Source organism: Toxorhynchites rutilus, chromosome 3 (assembly GCF_029784135.1).
Source record: "Toxorhynchites rutilus septentrionalis strain SRP chromosome 3, ASM2978413v1, whole genome shotgun sequence".
Lineage (NCBI taxonomy): Eukaryota > Metazoa > Arthropoda > Insecta > Diptera > Culicidae > Toxorhynchites > Toxorhynchites rutilus.
The window spans coordinates 127334191-127353646 of NC_073746.1; the positions used below are offsets into that span (position 1 = coordinate 127334191).

Here is a 19456-nt window from a genome sequence, read left to right on the forward strand (position 1 = left end):
TTTAATGATTTTCAAGACAATTACACGTCTGCTGAATAGAGAACTGATTTCCCGGAAAATACATACGGATTCGCGATTCTATCCATTAATCTTTTGACTCCAAGATACAATAAATATTTTTTTTTAAGATTTCAGAGAGAAATTTCGTATGTATGAAAAATGAGCGGTGTTTGATCTGTAAAACGGTGAAAAACGTCCTTCAAAACAACGCACTGAAGGTTTTTTAGATTTTGGAGATCAAACATTGTAAATAAAACAGTTTTGTTTAACTGCTCACAAATTGAGTAAAAAAATCCATATTCTGGAAAAGAGTACACATATTGTATCCATTTTGAACCGCATCATGTCGAAGAAAAATTGAGACCCACAAGCCGAAATGATGGAAAAAAACATGGAGTTTGTATTCAATTAAAATGAACAGAATTGTTGCTATTGACTATTCATTGAAGTTATCTTTTTGTATAATTTCTACCCGAATGAATTCTGGAATATATGTCGAATACCTTGAAGATTTTTTTGATTTCTGCTCACAATCGCGAGAACCTTTAGGTTACATTATTGGCTAAGATTGTCTATGCAATCTCACGATAGTTCACGATGAACTTTCCGTCAGGCCTTCTTCGGTCCCTGTGGTGGGTAGGTGACTTTTCAATAAACATTTTCTAGTTTTGTTATTATCGTTTCCAGTGCCGACGCACTCCAAACGAAAAGTTCACTGTTGGTCCAATGAGACCGGCGCGAACCAGACGGAAAATTAAGTGTCAGTTCTCATGGACCAACGCAGAGCTTAACGTGCTAACAACCTTTTTGGGTCATGGACAGCATTTCGGGAGCGTACGACAACCTATCCGAATCGATTCCACTTGGTCTACCCGCCTCGCTGCGCCCGTCGTCTCGTATCCACCAAATTCCTGATGAACAGCTTTTGCAGGATAGCTGTCCGGTATTCTTGCAAACTATCCTGCCCAGCGTTTCATTCCTACTTTGGCCACTTCATGGAGATTGAGATCAACGATGAGTTGTGTGAGTTCGTCGTTTATCCTTCGCCCCCTGCACACCGACTAAGATAGTTCTTAACACTCGTCGTTCTAAAACCCCGAGTGCTCGCAATTCTTTCATTTACCACATCTCGTGTCCGTTGAAGACAACAGGTCTTATGAGCGTTTTGTACAGAGAACGCACGATTTCTAAATCTGCTTGACCTCAATTATTTGTGGAACAATTCCACGCCAAATCGGCCAAAAAACAGCAAATTTTGTCTCGACCCTCTCCAGTTTTCTTGAAACTTGGTACTCATGAACTACTTGAAATCACAATTTTCTTTACAATAGGACCAATTTAAATTACCATTGTTTTTTGAAAAGGGCGAGACTAAAATAAAATCGTGGGCACGTTGAACTTCCGTTATTCATAGTTAATAGTTTCATCATATGCCCCATGATTTTATTTTACTCTCATCGATGCCCTAGATTACAGGAAGGGACGTGATAACTGCTAACTGCTACTTGTCTAATTATTTGCTTGATTTTAGTACATCATATGTATGATTCTTATGTTTTACCACAATGAAACCGGTTAACTTAAAAAGTTCTTTTTTCCTTTTTTAAATTTTGCTTTCAACTGCTACTGTTAACACGAAAAAACATGTATACAAGGGATTGTCCATATATCACATGGACAACTTTGAGGACGGTAGGGGTTACGAAAATGTCCACCCTTGTCCACGATTAGGGGGAAGAGGGTATAGATATTGTTCACGTGGACACGTTAAATACATAATTTTAAAAAATAACATCTGTATTTAACAATAAACGAAATTTCTTCTGCATATTTTTTAAATTTATCGGTATTTATCAAGGTTTAGGGAGAGGGAGGCAAGTTGGCGAGGGAGGCAAGATGACGAATCGGTAATTTGACCCGTTGTAATGAAGGTAGCGCCACCTACTTTTTACTGGAGATGCATCATAACAAGGCCAAACTTTGTACTCGGTAACTCTGCCGAAAACGTTATCACAAAAAAGTGAAAAGTTAAAATTTCAAAATAATTTTATACATGATATAGGTACTCTATTGTACATAATCTGTTTGTTTCCGGCGAGTTTCAATCATGAATTTTTTTCAGCTAAATTTTTTTATTGAAAAAGTTGCTTGGGGGCAAATTGGCGAACTGCAACATTATGTTAATTTTTGGTTTTTTATTGCACATGGTTAAAACTTATGAGCGAAAAAGAGACCAATATTGGTCGGACACCAGTTTGGAGAATGTTATGAATGCTATAGAAAAAGGTTTGTCTGTTCTGGGTGCTTCAAAACAGTTCGGTGTGCCAGAACCAACTTTGAGACGCTATCGACGAAAATATCCAGACATGGAGGTTAGATTTTCAATTCAGCATTTGCGTTTCCATGTTCTTCATGCAAGAAATATTAAATCTGTATCAACTTCAGGATACGTCGTCCAATAAAGGCCGCTTTAAAGCCACATTCAGGTCCAGCTTCGAAGAATTGCCTATTCGTTTGCGGTTAAAAATGGCATAGAGCACCCTTTCAAAGGAACATGCGCTGGACGAACATGGGTTGAAATGTTTATGAAGGCTCCTAAGCTATCTTTGAGAAAGCCAGAAAATACCTCAGCGGCTCGATTAATGGCGTTCAATGAAGAAAATTGTGACTTATTTTTTTCGAACTTTGGGAGATATACGAGCTCAGTATCGTTTTCCTGCGTGTGACATTTACAGTGTTGATGAAAATGACATTTCCACTGTTCCAACCAAGGATAAATAAATAATTGTTATTACATTTTGTTGATTTTTAGGTGACCAAACCATATTCGCCAACTTGCCTCCACGTGGAGGCAAGATGGCGAATTCGACGCTTTTTGGGCAAAGCTTTTGGGTGGACAAGTTTTTTAGTTTTATTGCCCATCCAATAGATAATATGATAGAAAACATTTCAGGCTATATGAATCAGCATCAACATTAAAAAAAAATAATTCCAAGATCCAGGGCTCGCCAAAGCTTAACGTTGTGCACCCGCGACCGAGTGGTTAGCGTCTCACATTATCATGCCGGGTGTTCGGGTTCGATTCCCGTTCTGGCCGGAGGATTTTTCGTCAAAGGAATTTCCTTCGACTTGCACTGTGGTCACGCGTATTCAAGAGCTTGCCCCTCGGAATACATTCAAGGCGTGTTATTTGGCTTAAGAAATCTCATCTAAGTATTAATAAATGACGCTAGTTAATGCATACGTTGAGACGGCAAAAGTTCCACAGGGAACGTTAACGCAATTCAAGAAGAAGACAAAGCTTAACGTCGCCAACTTTCCTCCCTCTCCGCTACCTGTCTGATAGTGCTTCCCGGTCGAAAATCCATATTTTTTCCATATCGTTGAACTTCTTTGCTTAAAATGTGTATTCTGATAGTAACGCACATCAACCGAAAGCGACCGATTTATTTCCGCTAGTTAAGAAGGATAATGCCGAAATGACAGGATAAAGCCACCGTCAAATCATGTTAGAATGTTGTAATATTAAAAATACACGACGTTGTTTTCCTAGATGGGATTTTTGGTTCAACTTCCGTTCTTGACGAAAGAACCGTTTTGCAAGGTCACCGCGAATAGCGAAAATCGCGGATAACGCGGATAACATTTAATGGATCGTATTTCCATCAGATCGCCTTTTCAAACTCACAGTTTTGAAGCAAATCGTGACTGGTGATGAAAATTCCAAACATTCACAACAATGTTGTGCGAAAAAAAACATCTTTAAGCCTGCCAAATGACCTCCATAAGCTGTCCTCAAAGCCTCTCTCCACTAGGAGAAAGTCATTCTTTGTCTCAGATATTGCATCTTCAGATTATCATTTGTTCAGGCCGGTGAAAAAAAAACAAGAATTTCGACTCATTGGATATCATGAATAGCATGTTGCGCAGTCTTTTGACAAAAAAAAATTATAGTAGGTTGTGTCCAAGATACGACCGCATTGTTGACGTAGAACTACGCTGTTATTTTATATAAGTCGCTTGTTTATACCTTCGGATATCGTTCTATAATGCTGTGAAATTTTAGGAACAACTGCTTAGTAGGATAATCTCTGAAATGGTTTTTTCATTGTAGAATCAGTTGACGATAATTGATTGATGATTCATCCTTCCCTCGCAAAACAATACACTAACTGATTGCATTTCGCCATTTATTTCATGTCATGTTGCACCAGCACCATTATTCCACATCTCATAACTACATCAATATATATTTGGCACCGCATGGAAACAACAACAATGACAACGATTGCAAGTATCAAATATCATGCTACATGTTATTTAGTATTGTCTCAAAGGAATCGCACCTCTAGGCATCGTTCGTACAACGTAAACCAAGCGCCAAACGAGCGTTCGCCATAGCATGCATACAAATCCATTACATTGGTGGCTTGAAACTACTAGGAATATAAACACTTCTCAACGAGAAGCGCAGCTGTCACCCTTAGTGGAGGAAGTTTTGCTACTGATAAGCAAAACCTAATCACATACAAAATTTCAAAGCGACGTTTACTTACTTGGTGACTTAACAAAAGAAATAAACACTTTTGTTGATATCAACAACCTCGAAAACAGTAGCATTGCTTCACTGTGATCAAGATTAGCGCAAATGCAATCCTAGTTGAAGGCAGATTTGCTACTGGCACGCGAACCCAAATAACTTTTAACATCCCAGTAAGACATTAAAGATGCTTGGTTTTCCCCAAATATTTTTTGGCGCACAACCTTAACGCCTGCTTCGCCATAACATCAGTTTAATGCATTGATGCATTCTCAAAGGCACCAACGAAACCCTAATGATGACGGAAAACACACAATGTTAACTGCTTGGAAATAGACTGAATTATGCCACACAGCTTGTAGTCTGCTGTAACACCCATCGATGCGAATTCGCTGATGAGTTTGTCAAGAGAGGCCGCCTTCACCACCAGCGGGGGGAGCTTGATTTTGGTTGCTGCCTGGGTAACGGCGCTTTTTTCCCTTGTTGGATGTGAACCACTGCGTCCATTAGTTTGAACTATTGTGGTATAACGGCGCTTACATTTTCGACCGACGTGCCGAAGTCGCCTTCTTCGCTGTTGTTCGATGCGGTGTCACACTCGCGAAGGCTCGGTTCAGTGCGAGCGCTTTTTACTGCACCCACATCGCGTGCATCATTAGATGACGCTTGCCTCGAAATTTTATTGCCCCTGGCAATGCGTTCGTTTTTTACAGGGCTCGAGCCTGCCTTCCTCTTCTTCTTGCTTTTCTTTCAGCGTACAATTTATGACGCGGAAAGAAAAACATACGATACGAATAACGCGAAAAACGGACATAAAAACCAAACGACGTTGACCAAGTTGGATTACCATTGGTGGGGTCCAATCTTAGATTGAAGCGCAACAAAAGCAAAGTGAACTGGATTTCTCAACAGTCCGATGCCGAATGAAAGTTTGCCTCAGCGAGATCCACTGTTTATACTCTAGGCAAGTATTCCCCTTCATTCTTCTACTTTTCCTTTGTTCACGGAGACTTTAAATCCTACGATTTCCCCTCCGTTGGTCGTCGATAAGTTGCTCGTTATTGACAGCTCTGTTCGGGAAAGCACACAAATGGACAAAACAAATGTATGAGAAAAAGGAAACGCTTAAAGTTTTCATGAATTTTAACCATTTACAAACCAGGGGATTCTAATGTATGGCATATTAAACAAATCTTAGGGAATTTCCGATTCATTTAGTATGTAAATCGCCAAAATCCGTTCGCGGCAAAAATAGTTATTAACGTTAACTTTATTTCATAAAAACGTGACCTGTTTTCTGATTTGGCACCCTTAATGAAAGACGTAGTTCTACGTCAAAAAACAAAGAAGTTCTGCGATGTAGGAATTTTCATGTTACGTGAAGGATGCAGAGCTGCATTTTTTATCAATGACAACTGACGAGTCACATTAGTCGCTTCCTACTGTCAAAAATCTTGGTCAAATGGCGGAGTACGATGCAACACTTTGCCTGTTACTAAGCTTCTTCAATACGCTTTGACCGATCAGGTAGGCGGTAAAATTGCCCTTAACGAATTGATGATTGTCGCAGATTGCATTTTATTTTCATCGCTTCGCAAAGCTTCGATTTTCGTTCCGATTGTTGTTTCTTGTATTTCTTGAAGTGAATACTAAGTCGATCACGCGTTACCGTGTGAGCGATTTCAAATCGTTTAGGCAACGGAATCTATCAATGCTTCATGAGCTTTAATACCAGTGCTCAGCATCTCAGATTTGTCTTAGAGGCGAATGAACTGCAATGTTTAAAGCCTCTCGAAAACAAAGAATGAATCAGATTTGTCTGTCATAGAATATTGGTGAGTTTTTTTTGAATCCATCAATCTATTGATGAACCGTGTGAAATATGCAATCCGAAGCTACCCAAATTCAAGAGATTTTCTTCACCATTTTGAAATTCCTGTTGCAGTCCGCGTAATATGATCAAATCACATTGGTACCATCCATCGACACAAAAACAAGTTTGTTCCCAGACCTTCTTTAAATACTGCGAATTAATCTCTTGAGAACGTTAATGTAACGATGTACCACCTCCAGTTCTTTTTCATCCCAAAATCTGACATTCAGATCCATCTGCTGCATCTTTGTTGTCTTGCAGTCCATGAAACCAACGATAAAGTATAGCTTACAAAGTTTCATCGAGCTCAAATTTAGAATTCGGGGCAAAGCCAAACATAAAGCTCATTTTATAACTTCAGGGTGTTGATTAAAAACCCGAAAAAATATTCCCTGTTATTCCCTGATTTTCCAGTAATTTTTCAGAAAAAAGTCCAGATGTAGACTAGTAATCCAATTCATTACTGTAGTTCCTTAACCATTTAGTTAACTTAAACAGTGAAATTTAAAAACATCCGTCGATATCTTCTAATGAATGAATTGTTTTGACGTAGGACTACGTCTAACCTTTCAATATAGGGGCCCATTTCAATATTTCAATATGTGAAAAAGTGTTCAGTTTTTGAACACTAATACCTCCTCAATTAATGAATGGATTTTGGTTCCAAATACACACATTGATAGGAAATATCCTCAGCAATTGTTTATGTGCACATTACGGGTTTTCAGCTCATATAACGTTCAAATTGATGAAAAATTGGAAGAAAGAATTCCCTACTTTCCCTTACACTTTGTCTACGCTCCCGCAGCAAACAGCTATTCATTACAAACAACCACGGGTACGGGCGAAACGTATGGACAAGGTGAAGGAGGGAGACAAAAAAGAGATTATAAATAAATATAGGCGGTCGCTACAACATTAACTATATGGCTATATAAAGTGAGCGATGGTGGGACTTGGCCACATTCTATCATCGGACGCCAAGCAGGATGGACGATATCTTGAAATTGATTATCAGCAAAAGAGATATGGCTGCATTTGCCGGGCATGTATGCGGTGCGATACCGCAAGAGTGAGAGACAGGAGTTTCAATGGGATGTGGAGCAGGAAGGCTTATCAAAGTGTGTTAAAAGCGGTGGAAGCGTCGCGCCGGGTGAATGAGTGGCTAATCGCGCTCGATTTGATAGAATGCTGGAGTTTTTAAATGGTTTTATTTAGCTGTGACATATTTGTATGTTTGTATGTAACATGTTTGTCTATGGCGCTGTACCACATTAATTGAAATTTGACCCCTTTCCTATTGACCGGTTGATCTAAAATTTGGAGCACACCTTTATCTCTGCAGTCATTATAAAACTGCGTATTTCATGATCTTGAAAATCCAAGATGGCGACCGCTACTAAATGGCGGATTACATATTTTCTCATTTTTCAATAGGCGTATCAAATGAAAGGGATTGACTAGTAGAACACAGTTATTTATGAAAAATGCAAATCCAAAATGGCCGCCACCACAAAATTGCGGATTACATATTTTCTCTAAACCCTATCAATATGGGTATCAAATGAAGGACTTGACTAGTAGATCACAGTTATTCATGAGGAGTGCAAAGCCCAATTACCAGACGGTAAACTCCTTTTACGATATGCTTGCCATCAACTGTGTGTTCGTTGCCGACTGAACAATAACCCCTACAACACTGCACGACATTTGCACGACAAATTTTGATTTTTTCGTATTAGAATCTGAACGTTTGAGTGTTTGTTGAAGGCTGAGGTTTTATTTTATCCTTTGATTTTTTTCTGTAATTTTGTACATGAAAAGTTGGTCATTCTGGGAGCTGTGCTCCACGATATTCAAATAATGGACACCCCTTGGTGTAGTCCTAAGTCTCTCCGGTTATGTCTCCGACATTACCCACCCGTCTTTTTGATTTTTAATTGAGTTGAACGACGACTGAGAATTATCGTTAAATATTCAAAAAAATAGATTTATTATTACAATTCGAAGTTAGTTCGAAGAACATTAAACACTAGTACAGAATTAATCATTTTCCTTTTTTATTCGGATCAAATTCATGCTTTTTCTTGCAATCTTTCGGCTCCCACCTGTGATTTTCCAAAATTTTCTTCAGTTTACCTCACGAGAATTTGCATCTGTTTCCCCTTGCTATTTCATTAACTTTGATTCATATGACGATAAAGAGAAAGAGAATTCCGAACTAGTTGAACTAACTACTAGCTGTATCACGAACTCATCGCATAGTACAACCGTTTCCTCCCACATGTTTTCATAAAAAAACAAGAAGTGAGTTATATCTGTTATATAAGCGCAAGGTAGACGTAGGACTACCGTTGGCCCGGTAATCATTTATTTGAAATTACATCTGAATCAACTCTAAATGAATGAATGAATGAATATTTTAAAAGATTGCTGAAAGTTTTTCTTATTAGTGTGTGGATGGATGAGTATAAGTGTAGAATTGTTATTAACATAAAATTCAACTCTCTCGAACTTGTTGGTGGTCCGAAACGAACCGATAGAATTTGAGTGGCCTTGTAAAAGCAACTGAAGGTGTTTGATACATGATTCATGTTTGTTTTCGTGAGAATAACACGAGATTTTTCATAATTACTCTATATGCAGAATAGAAACTGAGGGCGCCATTTCACGGTGAAAACGAGATGAAGTCTATCCTTGCATAACCGTGCATAAAATTCATTTCGTTTTAATCGTGTTGTGGCAATTTTTCATGACTGTTCCATGCGGAAGCAGAATAGAAACTGATGCTATTGGATTGCATCACGGGAACACCAAGTCGAATGCGTAAATGGGTGCGAATGTTCCTTTGCTCGTACGCATTCACACGCAAACAATTTTTCATGACTATTTCATGCGAAAGTAGAACAGAAACGGATACCGATGTCCGCTATGGTTTCCCAAACACTAATGCAAGCGAACAAAAGAAATCACAGCTTGCATGTATTCGCTATGACGGTTTCGCCAGGTGCCTAGATTTTGCGTCCGTGTTCGGGAACACATTGCGATCACCAATCATGATCAATGAGCTAGATTGTTATGATTCCAATAACTTGCTTTCAAAGCAATTTTTAAGCTATTGAAACGATTTTTTGGACCAATAAGTGACAATCATATAACTCGTTGACATTTTATCGTTCGGATGTGATTGTGATTGTGATTGTCATACCACTCCATTCAGCCGGTAAAGAGGTATTAACGTTCAAAACCTTGCAGTCCAGCGTCACTCTCTCTTTTTCGAAACTTTGAACTTACACCCCGGTACAGAAACGAAAGACGTAGTCCTACGTCAATATTCGCTATTAATGGAAAACCCCTCTCGTTGGGGTTTCCACGCGAGAGACAGAAGACCATTTTTGGTAAAAAATGTCGTAAACCTACCTGTCTTTTCCAAAAAAGTTCCAGTTGTTCATTTTTCGGATCGTAGTGAGCAAACTTGTTTATGATGCTAGCAATATTATTTCAGTGGTAAGTCCGCTGGAGCTCCACAGATGAATCCTAAATCCGTCAAACATCAAAGTAGTCAAAAGCTTCTCGAATAGTTTCTCTCCATTCTTTATCGGTATCAAACACGGAAAGAACAAGGATACATCAATACTTCATAAGCTTTAAAACAAGTGTTCCGCATCTCAGACGAAATTTCAAGATGTTGCAAAATTTTGGCGCCTTTTTTTAAGAGCCATCAATCCTTTGATGAACCGTGTAAAATATGTAATAGCCACTCATGGTCAAGAGTTTTTCTTCTCCATTTTGAATGTCCATTTGCAACACGCGTATCGGTCCATCGGTACAAGAAGAAGTCATTCAAATATATGATTGCCAGGCCTTCTCTAAAAGTTCATCTCTGATGCTTGAGTACGTTCCATGTACATTGACGTCATGTAACGATATAACACTTTCTTCTCTTGTTCATCCCAAAATCTGACATTTAGATTCATCTGCAGACTCTTTGGAGTCTTGTTCAAAGACCAGTTAGACCTTCTCAGCTTTCTGGCTATCATCAAACATTCCTCTCAATATAATCATGTCTTTTTCAGCAGTGCGGAGTGATTTGTGACACATAACTGTTCCCAGACATCACAGGATCACAGGAATTTCAAGCAAGAATTTATCGACAGTTTTCGAAGAAGAACTGCATATACTTATGCCAAATGCCAGTAAAAACAGCGCGAATGTGAAAGACGTCTACTTTTGCGCTGTTTACCTTTCGGAAGGACTAAGTTCACCTACAGGCAAAAGCAATCAACATAAACCAAAAAACCTACAGAGAGTCAAACTAGTTAAATACAACTTTTTTTTGTATCATTAACTTTAATTAGTGCAATAACCAAACTCATAATTGTCGGAATTTCATTTTTGCCAGATTGCTGACGAAATTCCCTGATATTCCCTGATATTCCCTGATATTCCCTGATTTTCCCTGGCATTCTTTGAATTCCCTGATATTCCCTGATTTTCAAGGATAGCTTTTCGTGTAATCAAAATTATAATAGACGGAATTTAATTTTTTCCAATTTGTGACGTAATTCCCTGATATTCCCTGACATTATTTGAATCCACTGATATTCCCTGATTTTCAAGGATTTTCAAGGTAGTCACCCTGACACCGTAAAATGGCATCGTATCTAGTTCCGAACAAGTTAGCAAAGTTTCAGCTAAAACAAAAATATGAAATTAAAAAATTCTTCGAAAATTCGTGTTGATTGTTGGAATACCTCAGCTTACTTTTTTATCATCTAAAGGCACACGTTTCCACAAGAAGAGAGATATGTTATCAAGATTCATATCTGTAAGTGTTTCCATATATTTTTCCAAAGACTAATACCCTTGTGGTGGACAGATTTGGGTGGATACGGAAACCGAATAAAAATTGCAAATTTAACTTTTCGATAAACAACACGAAGCGTGACTACACTTTCGCGATACTTTCCTCTTCTGAGTTTTTTACTCCTGACAGTTCTCTCTCTCTGTTGGTGTGTGTGACAACCGGGGATGTGCCAATCTCCACAGGCTCCCCCCAGTTATACCAAGAACCTTACTCGGTGGCCCGGTAACTATAGCCTTGCTAGTTCCGGAACTATCGGAAGGGGTGTCGATTGTAGTGTATGCTGACTTGATCCGGTCAATAGATATTCTTTGCTGCTTCTGATTGATCATAAAGTCCATGTACTTGTCTGTACGATCGATGACAGGATAGAGTCTATCATATGGCCTTTGGGGCGATTTTTTAACACCGTCGTAGCGAACGAAAACATGTGTGTAGTCCTCCAAATTCTTGCTCACGAAAAATTTTCCTTTTTCGTGGTGTTTGGTTTCTACCGGTCTAATCTGATCCATAAAACGACGAAAATCAGACGTAAATTCGGCACGAGTTCAGCTGGAGAGCAGTTCAAGTCCTCTTTGAATGAGGTTCTCAAACCCAGCAGAATCAAAGGAAGACGGAAGAACCATTTTTTCAGATTTAACGAAGAACTAGTCAATGTGAGTAACCTCTGTAGCTCTGCATCGGTATTTTGGTACAGAGCAATGGTTCGATAATCAATCGGCGAAGGAGAACTGATGGTATCAACTCTAGACAACGTATCGGCAACCACGTTGTGCTCCCACTAAAGTGTTAGATATCGGTGGTAAACTGAGAAATGTACTGCAACGCTCTCTTCGTGGGATAAACGACAAGCAGAATTCGAAGTCATGGCATGCGTTAAAGGATTATGATCGGTGAATATCGTAAATCGGCGCCCCTCCAACAGATATATAAAGTATCTGACGTCCATTTTCATGGCTATCAACTCCCGTCCAAAAGTAGAATAATTGCGTTGAATCGATGAAAATTTCTCCGAATAGAAGCCTAGCCAAGTCCCATCGACCATTTGCTGCAGAACTGCTCCAGCTGCGGTGTTTGAAGCATCCACGAGTAGGCCCAAAGGATTCTCTGGATCAGGATAGTAGAGTAACGTTGCTTCTGCTATTGCTTTTTTACAGCTTTCAAACGCTTTTAATGCTGGTTCGGTCCAGTGAATCTTTCTGGAATCATTCTTCTTTTTACCTATGATGAAACATCTTAGCGCTGCCTGCAACCGATGCTTGATAGACGAACCGTTTGTATCCATTTACAAACGCAAGAAATCTCCGAAGGTCCTTAATCGTCGTAGATCGAGTGAAATTTAATACAGCTGCCACCCTGCTGGGTAACGGTTTTACACCATTCTCCCCAACGAGATTATTACCATGCCGTTTGAGCGAAGCCGATCGAACACTATTCGCATGTGTTGATGATGCTCTTCGATAGAAGACGATGCTATGCATATATCATCAATAAAGACTACAACAAAATCTAGATCGCCGAATAGTCTATGCATAAATCTTTGGAATGTTTGATCTGCATTACACAGGCCAAACTGCATCCTGGAAAATTCAAACAGTCCAAATGGCGTTAAAACGGCCGTTTTTAGTGTATCTTCTTCCTGTACGGGTATCTGATGGTAAGCCAGTTCGAGGTCAATAGTACTGAATATTGGCTTACCGTGGAATGAGTTTAGTAGATCATGGACGCGTGGAACAGGATAACGATCTGGGACCGTCACGAGATAATCGCCGACGAAGCGCAGTTGTCCAGATTTCTTGGGCACGCAATGTAACCCAGCCCATGAGCTACTGGCGACGGCAAATGCCCAGATCCATCATCGTTTGGAATTTTTGTTTAGCGAGTAACAGCTTGTCTGGCGACATCCTAAGTGCTTTACAAGCGGTCGGGGGTCCTTTAGTCAAAATATGGTGCGTAACATCATGGCGAACTTATGTGCGTAACATCGGTGGACGTGCAATGATTTGAAATTTTTCAAGCAAAGGCCGAAATGGATGGTCATAGTTGATTGTTGTAACATCGTGAAGGGACACCCTGACTGTGGTCTTTAGCTTTGTTGTTCCATCGATGATGGTACGGTGCTTGAGATCTACCATTAAACTGAAATGAGACAGGAAATCTGCTCCAATTATGGCGGTACTAACGACTACAACGAGGAAGTTCCACGTACAGGAAACGTGTGTCGAAAGGCGGGATGTTCGTACTATTTGCAGCGTGCAGTAGGAACGGAAGCGGTGGTTTAGTTCTGGTAGCAGGTAGGATCGAAACATCCGATCCGGTATCGATCAAGAAGCGAATGTTATTAGTCCTCTCTAAAACAGTTAAACGACGGCTTCCCTTACTAGCGCCCACCTCCGCTGTGACAGATGAGCGGCTGTTCAGTTTTTTGGCTTATATTTAAAAATAACACGACTCGTGGCACTGGTGAGCATTTGTACCATTGTGGTACCAGCAGATTAAATCGTCGAAATTCTGTTGCACCTGTGACGATGATCTGCTTCGAATGTTTTTGCTTTTACTTAGTCCTTTGAGCTTTCGAATTTCTGCTGTAAGGTAAGCGATTTGTTCACCGAGTTCGTCCTGTGTCGGAGATGGCGCTTGCAATGTAGTTGCTGCTACGTTCGAGCCGGAAAAATCAACCATCTTATCTGCCATTTCGGCCAATTTGGCAAGCGTGCCATCGTGAATCGTCAATACGGTCCTTACGTTTGCAGGTAGACGCTGCAGGAACATCATTTTCATGAGTCCATCGTCCACATTTAGCTCAGCGGCCAGATCCTGCTAGGAGGTGCGTCGGTTTCATATCGCCTGGATCGCAGGAGTTAAATAGTTTTTCCATTTTTGTTTGTGCCGATATTTCGAAAAGGGGTTAGCAACCTCGTCTTAATTGCTTGATATTTGTTATTTACATTTCCGTTTTGCAAGCAAATCGGAAATGTGGCATAACACGCTCTGATCCACTTTGGCGATTATGTGGTAAAATTTGGTTGCACCGCGTGTCACTCCTGCCAATATGAACTGAGCTTCGGCTTGGGCGAACCACATAGCCGGGAGCTTGATGGCCACGGATGCGGTAGTCGCTGCATTTTCCTCCGCTGGAGGCTGTCCTCCAGTCGCCATTTTCCAAGTCTAGTAGGAAAATAAAACGGCGGTATTAGCGCCAAAATTTGTACGTACGAGACGCGCTAGTATCGACCGGTTTTTGCGCGATTATTTACGTCGGGGTCACGAATGTGGGCGGATTTGGGCGGATGTGAAAACCGAATAAAATGGCAAATTTAACTTTTCGAATTATATATGAGGGGCTCAGAATGCAAGGGGTGTAAGTGACTTGATCGATTTCTCTTCATCAACTTTTTATTTAGTTAATAACTCAACTGCAAAAACGTTCCAATTTAAGTTTGCTTTACAATCCGATATATGAGGTTCTGACCTATCTTCCACATTTTCAAATACAGCTAGGAATGTATTTGCAGCTAAGTTATGACCAAAAGAGAGAGTCGATGTAGAGAAATCGATCAAATCACTTACACTCCTTTCATTCTAAGCCCCTCATATATATTTATTTAGATAAACAACTCGACGCGTGACTACACGTTCGCGATACTTTTCTCTTCTGAATTTTTTACCCCTGACAGTTCTCTCTCTGTTGGTGTGAGAGGCAACCAGGAGTGTGCCAATCTCCACACCCTGTATAGGAGCTCTGGTCATCATCTAATATTGAGAAATAAGAGCCAGCTGTGAACATTGCATTCATATGCTTTTATTGCAACAATGATAGTATTCTCCATTAAATGACTATATTTTGTGGGTGCGATCCGCTATCTTAAAAAACTAAAACATAGAGTGATGATGTGAATATAAATTTTGAATATCCATGACATCTAGAGTTGGTCTCATAAATTAATTATATCTAAGTGTGGAATTTTTGTTCATGATGGAAGGAATAATTGTTCATTACACAATGCCTAAAAAGATCACAAACATTTAATTTACGTCGAGCTATCCTGAATCGTGAGCGTCTTGTTCGGAGATCGTTCGTTCGTCTTCGCAATAACTGCCGTTGCACATTTGATTTCAACTGTGGACGGATGGTCTAAATCGAACAGCTCAAATACTCCCTCGCTAGGAGACAGCGAAAAAGGATACCCACATGCTTCCAGTGGCTCGAGCGAAATGAACGGTGAATTTGGGTCTGATTCCTCTTCCTCTGAGAAAAATCGCGGAAGGAAACGACTGTGTCTTGTGAGATCTTTGCCGAGTAAAAGTTCGGCATTTAAAACTCGTTCCAGACGGTCCCGGTCGCATGCGTCCGCTTGTGCTATTCTATCTAATTTAGCATCCAGTTCTTGCCACAATTCTATTGCACTTTTGATGTCCCGCCTGCGGGCGTCTATCCGATTGAGTTGGTGCGACTTCCGTTGCCTCCGCAGCGTGTTAACCCGCCTCATCGGACGACTGAAGCAAGACCCCTGTGGTTCCCGCAATAATCTAACATCTAAAGGTGTGCCTTCCTCCGAAGAAACGCTTAGCGTTTTCGAGCTCATTTCCACACACATCGGCTTTTGGTTTTGGTAACAGTTTTTCACCACCAGACTGGTCGATTGGTCACCAAACACACCGGTTATATCTTCGCTAGTGACATACGCAAATGAAGCGTTGGTTTCGTCAATTTTGGAGTTTTTAATGCTTTGGCGGATGATTTGGAGCTGCCGGTCGATCAACGATTCGTACCGATGAAGCGAACCGCGTTCATGTTTGAGCACCCGGGTGCGACGAGTCACGTCGCGTGGATCCGGTGCTAGGGAGTCTCCCCTGAAATAGAATTAAGTCTGTTGTTAATCTGTTTTCTTAAAAACAGTGCACCATCAACTGAAAAATTAATTTCGATTTATAGCAAAATAAATTTATGAACAGAAAAAAAAACTCAGTAGGTTGTTTATACAAACAAACAATTTATGACACGTTTCATCAATTTTTGCTTCATTATGAAAAAATCGAATTTTCATTGCTAATTTTCTTACCGGAACACCTGTAATTCGCTAATGCGCGCAATTTTTCTCCCGACTGAGAGCGCCATATTCGCTATTTTGAATTGCACTTGTGTGCATAAAAACTATTCGACTCAGCAAGGAGAAAAAAAAATCATCCGCTATTTTCACACTCACCGCCATTTGACGCTGTTTTTGCCGTGCTTTTCGATAAGGCCGATTCCTTCGAGGACATTGGTCACATCGTAGATACGACGCTTCTGGCGCACTTCCAGTATTCTAGTCGCCTGCAAACCAGTAGATTATAATGAAGCGAAGATTTCCTCGATAACACACAAGTGCGCGCCCCTAATTGAGAAATGACACTTACGTCGCCCAGGTTCAGTATCCCTTTGGGGGCCTTCTTTAGAAGATCCACCACGTTTACCGTCATCATGGCCAGCGATTTCTCAAGCCGTTTGGGCCCGGAATCGACATCGTCCTCCGCCTGCTGCTGGCGCTTTTTGCCATTTTTCACCTCCATAATTACACGCTTATACTATCCACGGGACACTGGTATTCACATGCACAACAAAGCTCCAAGTCACAATTTGTCTGCACACATATTTCCTGGCACGATAAACAGATGCGGGGCAGTATTTCACAGATGTAACCGATAGAAACGTGCCACTATCGGCCCCGGAATGGGTTTAATCTAAAGATCCGAGCTGATACGGACGAGAAATTCCGCCATTAGATGCAGTGTGACATCATATGAGCTGCTGTCAAAGTTTGTTTTGGGAACATAAAATGTGTCTGCGTTGGAGGGAGTGGGAACGCACAAATAGTGTCGTGGCTAAATGCATTGCCGAGGGGTTGCTTCATTTTCGGAGAGATGTTGGTTTCCCGTTATTTGTACCTTCAGTATTTATGTTCATACTTACACACGAATGAATGAATGAATGCAATGTTCACTTACGCTGCATATCAACTAAAACAAGTTCACCTTAAAACAAGTTCCCGTAATCTTGAACTATCTATCGACACTCCTTAACTAGGTGAACCCAAGGCGCTTATATCAATGTATAACAGGTGAAGCAACATCATCACTTCTTTAAGAAGAGGGTTACGGTTTGTGGAGCGGGGGTTGTTTGTTTTGTTATTGCTAGGATACGCTATTTTTGCATTTTCACATGCGAGAGTAGTGGAAATGAGAATGAAAATCTACAAAATCACCCCTTCTTTTTCATAAAATTCACGAAAGCGGAACATAGCAGGCATCGTTCGAATAAGCATCGTATCAGTTTGTAGACAGCCGCCGACAGCGATCGGATGCCGTTTGTAAACAATACCGACAGCAATTCTAATATGGCTGAAAGTGCATTTCATATGATTGTTTCACCTGGTATATATAGAGGCGCCTTGGGTGAACCTAGCCTAAGAAGATACCTGAAGATACCTAAGAAGATAACAGTATCACTGATATCAGTGTACTGTTCAACACGGGAATGTACAGTACATCACTGATGGCAAGTCGATCACCTTTCCATCTCCATTAACACAACGAATCGTTCCTTCACCGATGCCGCTCACTTTAGCAACCGAACCGTCCGCCAATACTATTCCTATTTTCTCATTTTTGTTCAATTTCGTAAAAAATAACCTGTCACTCGTCATGTGGCAAGCACATCCGCTGTCAATGTACCACACACCGTTCTTCAGTTTACCTTCACCTTCGCTTTTCTTGAATTGTTGTTGCTAATTTATCGGAGAACAATTTGCTCTAAAATGAGCCGGCTTCCGGCGATGAAAACAAATTATACTTTACTGAAACTTTTCTTAACTCTTCGTTTTTTTCGTTTCGTTCTCCGATCTTCGTTGGAACACATCCAACAACCTTTGTTTCACAAAATCAATCGTTACATCTTCATCTGGACGACTTTCCACAGCCCAAACACGAGCACACCGAGTCGTCCCGCTACTCTGCTGAGCGATCATCATTACACTGGTTGACTTCTCGGAATGGGTTGCTTCAATCGTCGTTGTTCGGAATGCAAGTTGCGCAATCCGCATATGTGGGGACTACTCTAAAGGGCTCAACGACGCTCTGCAGCCGCATCAGTTTGAACTTTCCCTTCCGCAGGACATCTTCGACAGACTGGCGAACTTCAACGTCTCCATCCAAAGTTAATTTTTAGCACAAGTTTTAGGCCCTGATTCTCGAATACACTTCACGGTGGAAACGACAATAACGGCACGCTATTGAACTACGTTTTACGAGTTAGTGAAGTGTCGAAGATAATGATGAGTTTTCAGGCAGAATGAGCACTTTTCAAATAAAAAATCATTAATGAAAATTATCTTCTTCGTATCAAACTGGTATTCAATGTGAGTGGAAAACTTTGTTTTCTTCATGTGGTATAATAATCCCATACAAAAATTTCATCTGAAGATAATTTGATATTATATATGATAAATTTAGTGGGAAACTAATCTCGCATCCAGATGTCAACACCGTACCGTTGTCATCGCGAATGCGTTACATACCGTTTCCACCGTGAAGTGTATTCGTAGTGTATTCGAGAATCAGGCCCATAGCTTCCCGATTTATTACATTAAATGAGCTGAAAAATAACAGAAAATGTTCTACTCCTCAATACATGTACATCATTTGTTTAATATATATGCTAGAGCCAATATGAGCGAGCGAAACAGGAGACATATTTGAATGAACACATATAAAAGCTATTCGTATAGTTTGCCAAATACACGGCCCAGACAGTGAAAGATATAGGGCCTGATTCTCGAATACACTACGAATACACTTCACGGTGGAAACGGAATGAAACGTATTCGCGATGACAACGGTACGGTGTCGACATCTGGATACGAGATTAGTTTCCCACTAAACTTATCATTATAATATAAAATTATCTTCAGATGAAATTTTTGTATGGGATTATTATATCACATGAAGAAAACAAAGTTTTTCACTCACATTGAATACCAGTTTGATACGAAGAAGTTAATTTTCATTAATGATTTTTCATTTGAAAAGTGCTCATTCTGCCTGAAAACTCATCATTATCTTCGACACTTCACTAACTCGTAAAACGTAGTTCAATGACGTGTCGTTTATTTCGTTTCCAACGTGAATTGTATTCGAGAAT

General features: G+C 40.3%; 2 protein-coding genes across 2 annotated transcripts in view; both read right to left on the bottom strand.

Moving 5' to 3' along the window:
* Nucleotides 1-19456, bottom strand: part of LOC129776694 (ATP-dependent RNA helicase DDX47) — a 98992-nt gene that overhangs the window by 71447 nt on the left and 8089 nt on the right. The gene's annotated exons all lie outside the window — the stretch shown is intronic.
* LOC129776695 (transcription factor E2F5) lies at nucleotides 15058-17152 on the bottom strand. The gene is made up of 3 exons (XM_055782491.1): nucleotides 16678-17152; nucleotides 16485-16594; nucleotides 15058-16131 (listed from the first exon to the last, which is right to left on the bottom strand). The coding sequence occupies exons 1-3, from the start codon at nucleotides 16828-16830 to the stop codon at nucleotides 15309-15311; spliced, it is 1086 nt and encodes a 361-aa protein (XP_055638466.1). The 5' UTR covers nucleotides 16831-17152; the 3' UTR covers nucleotides 15058-15308.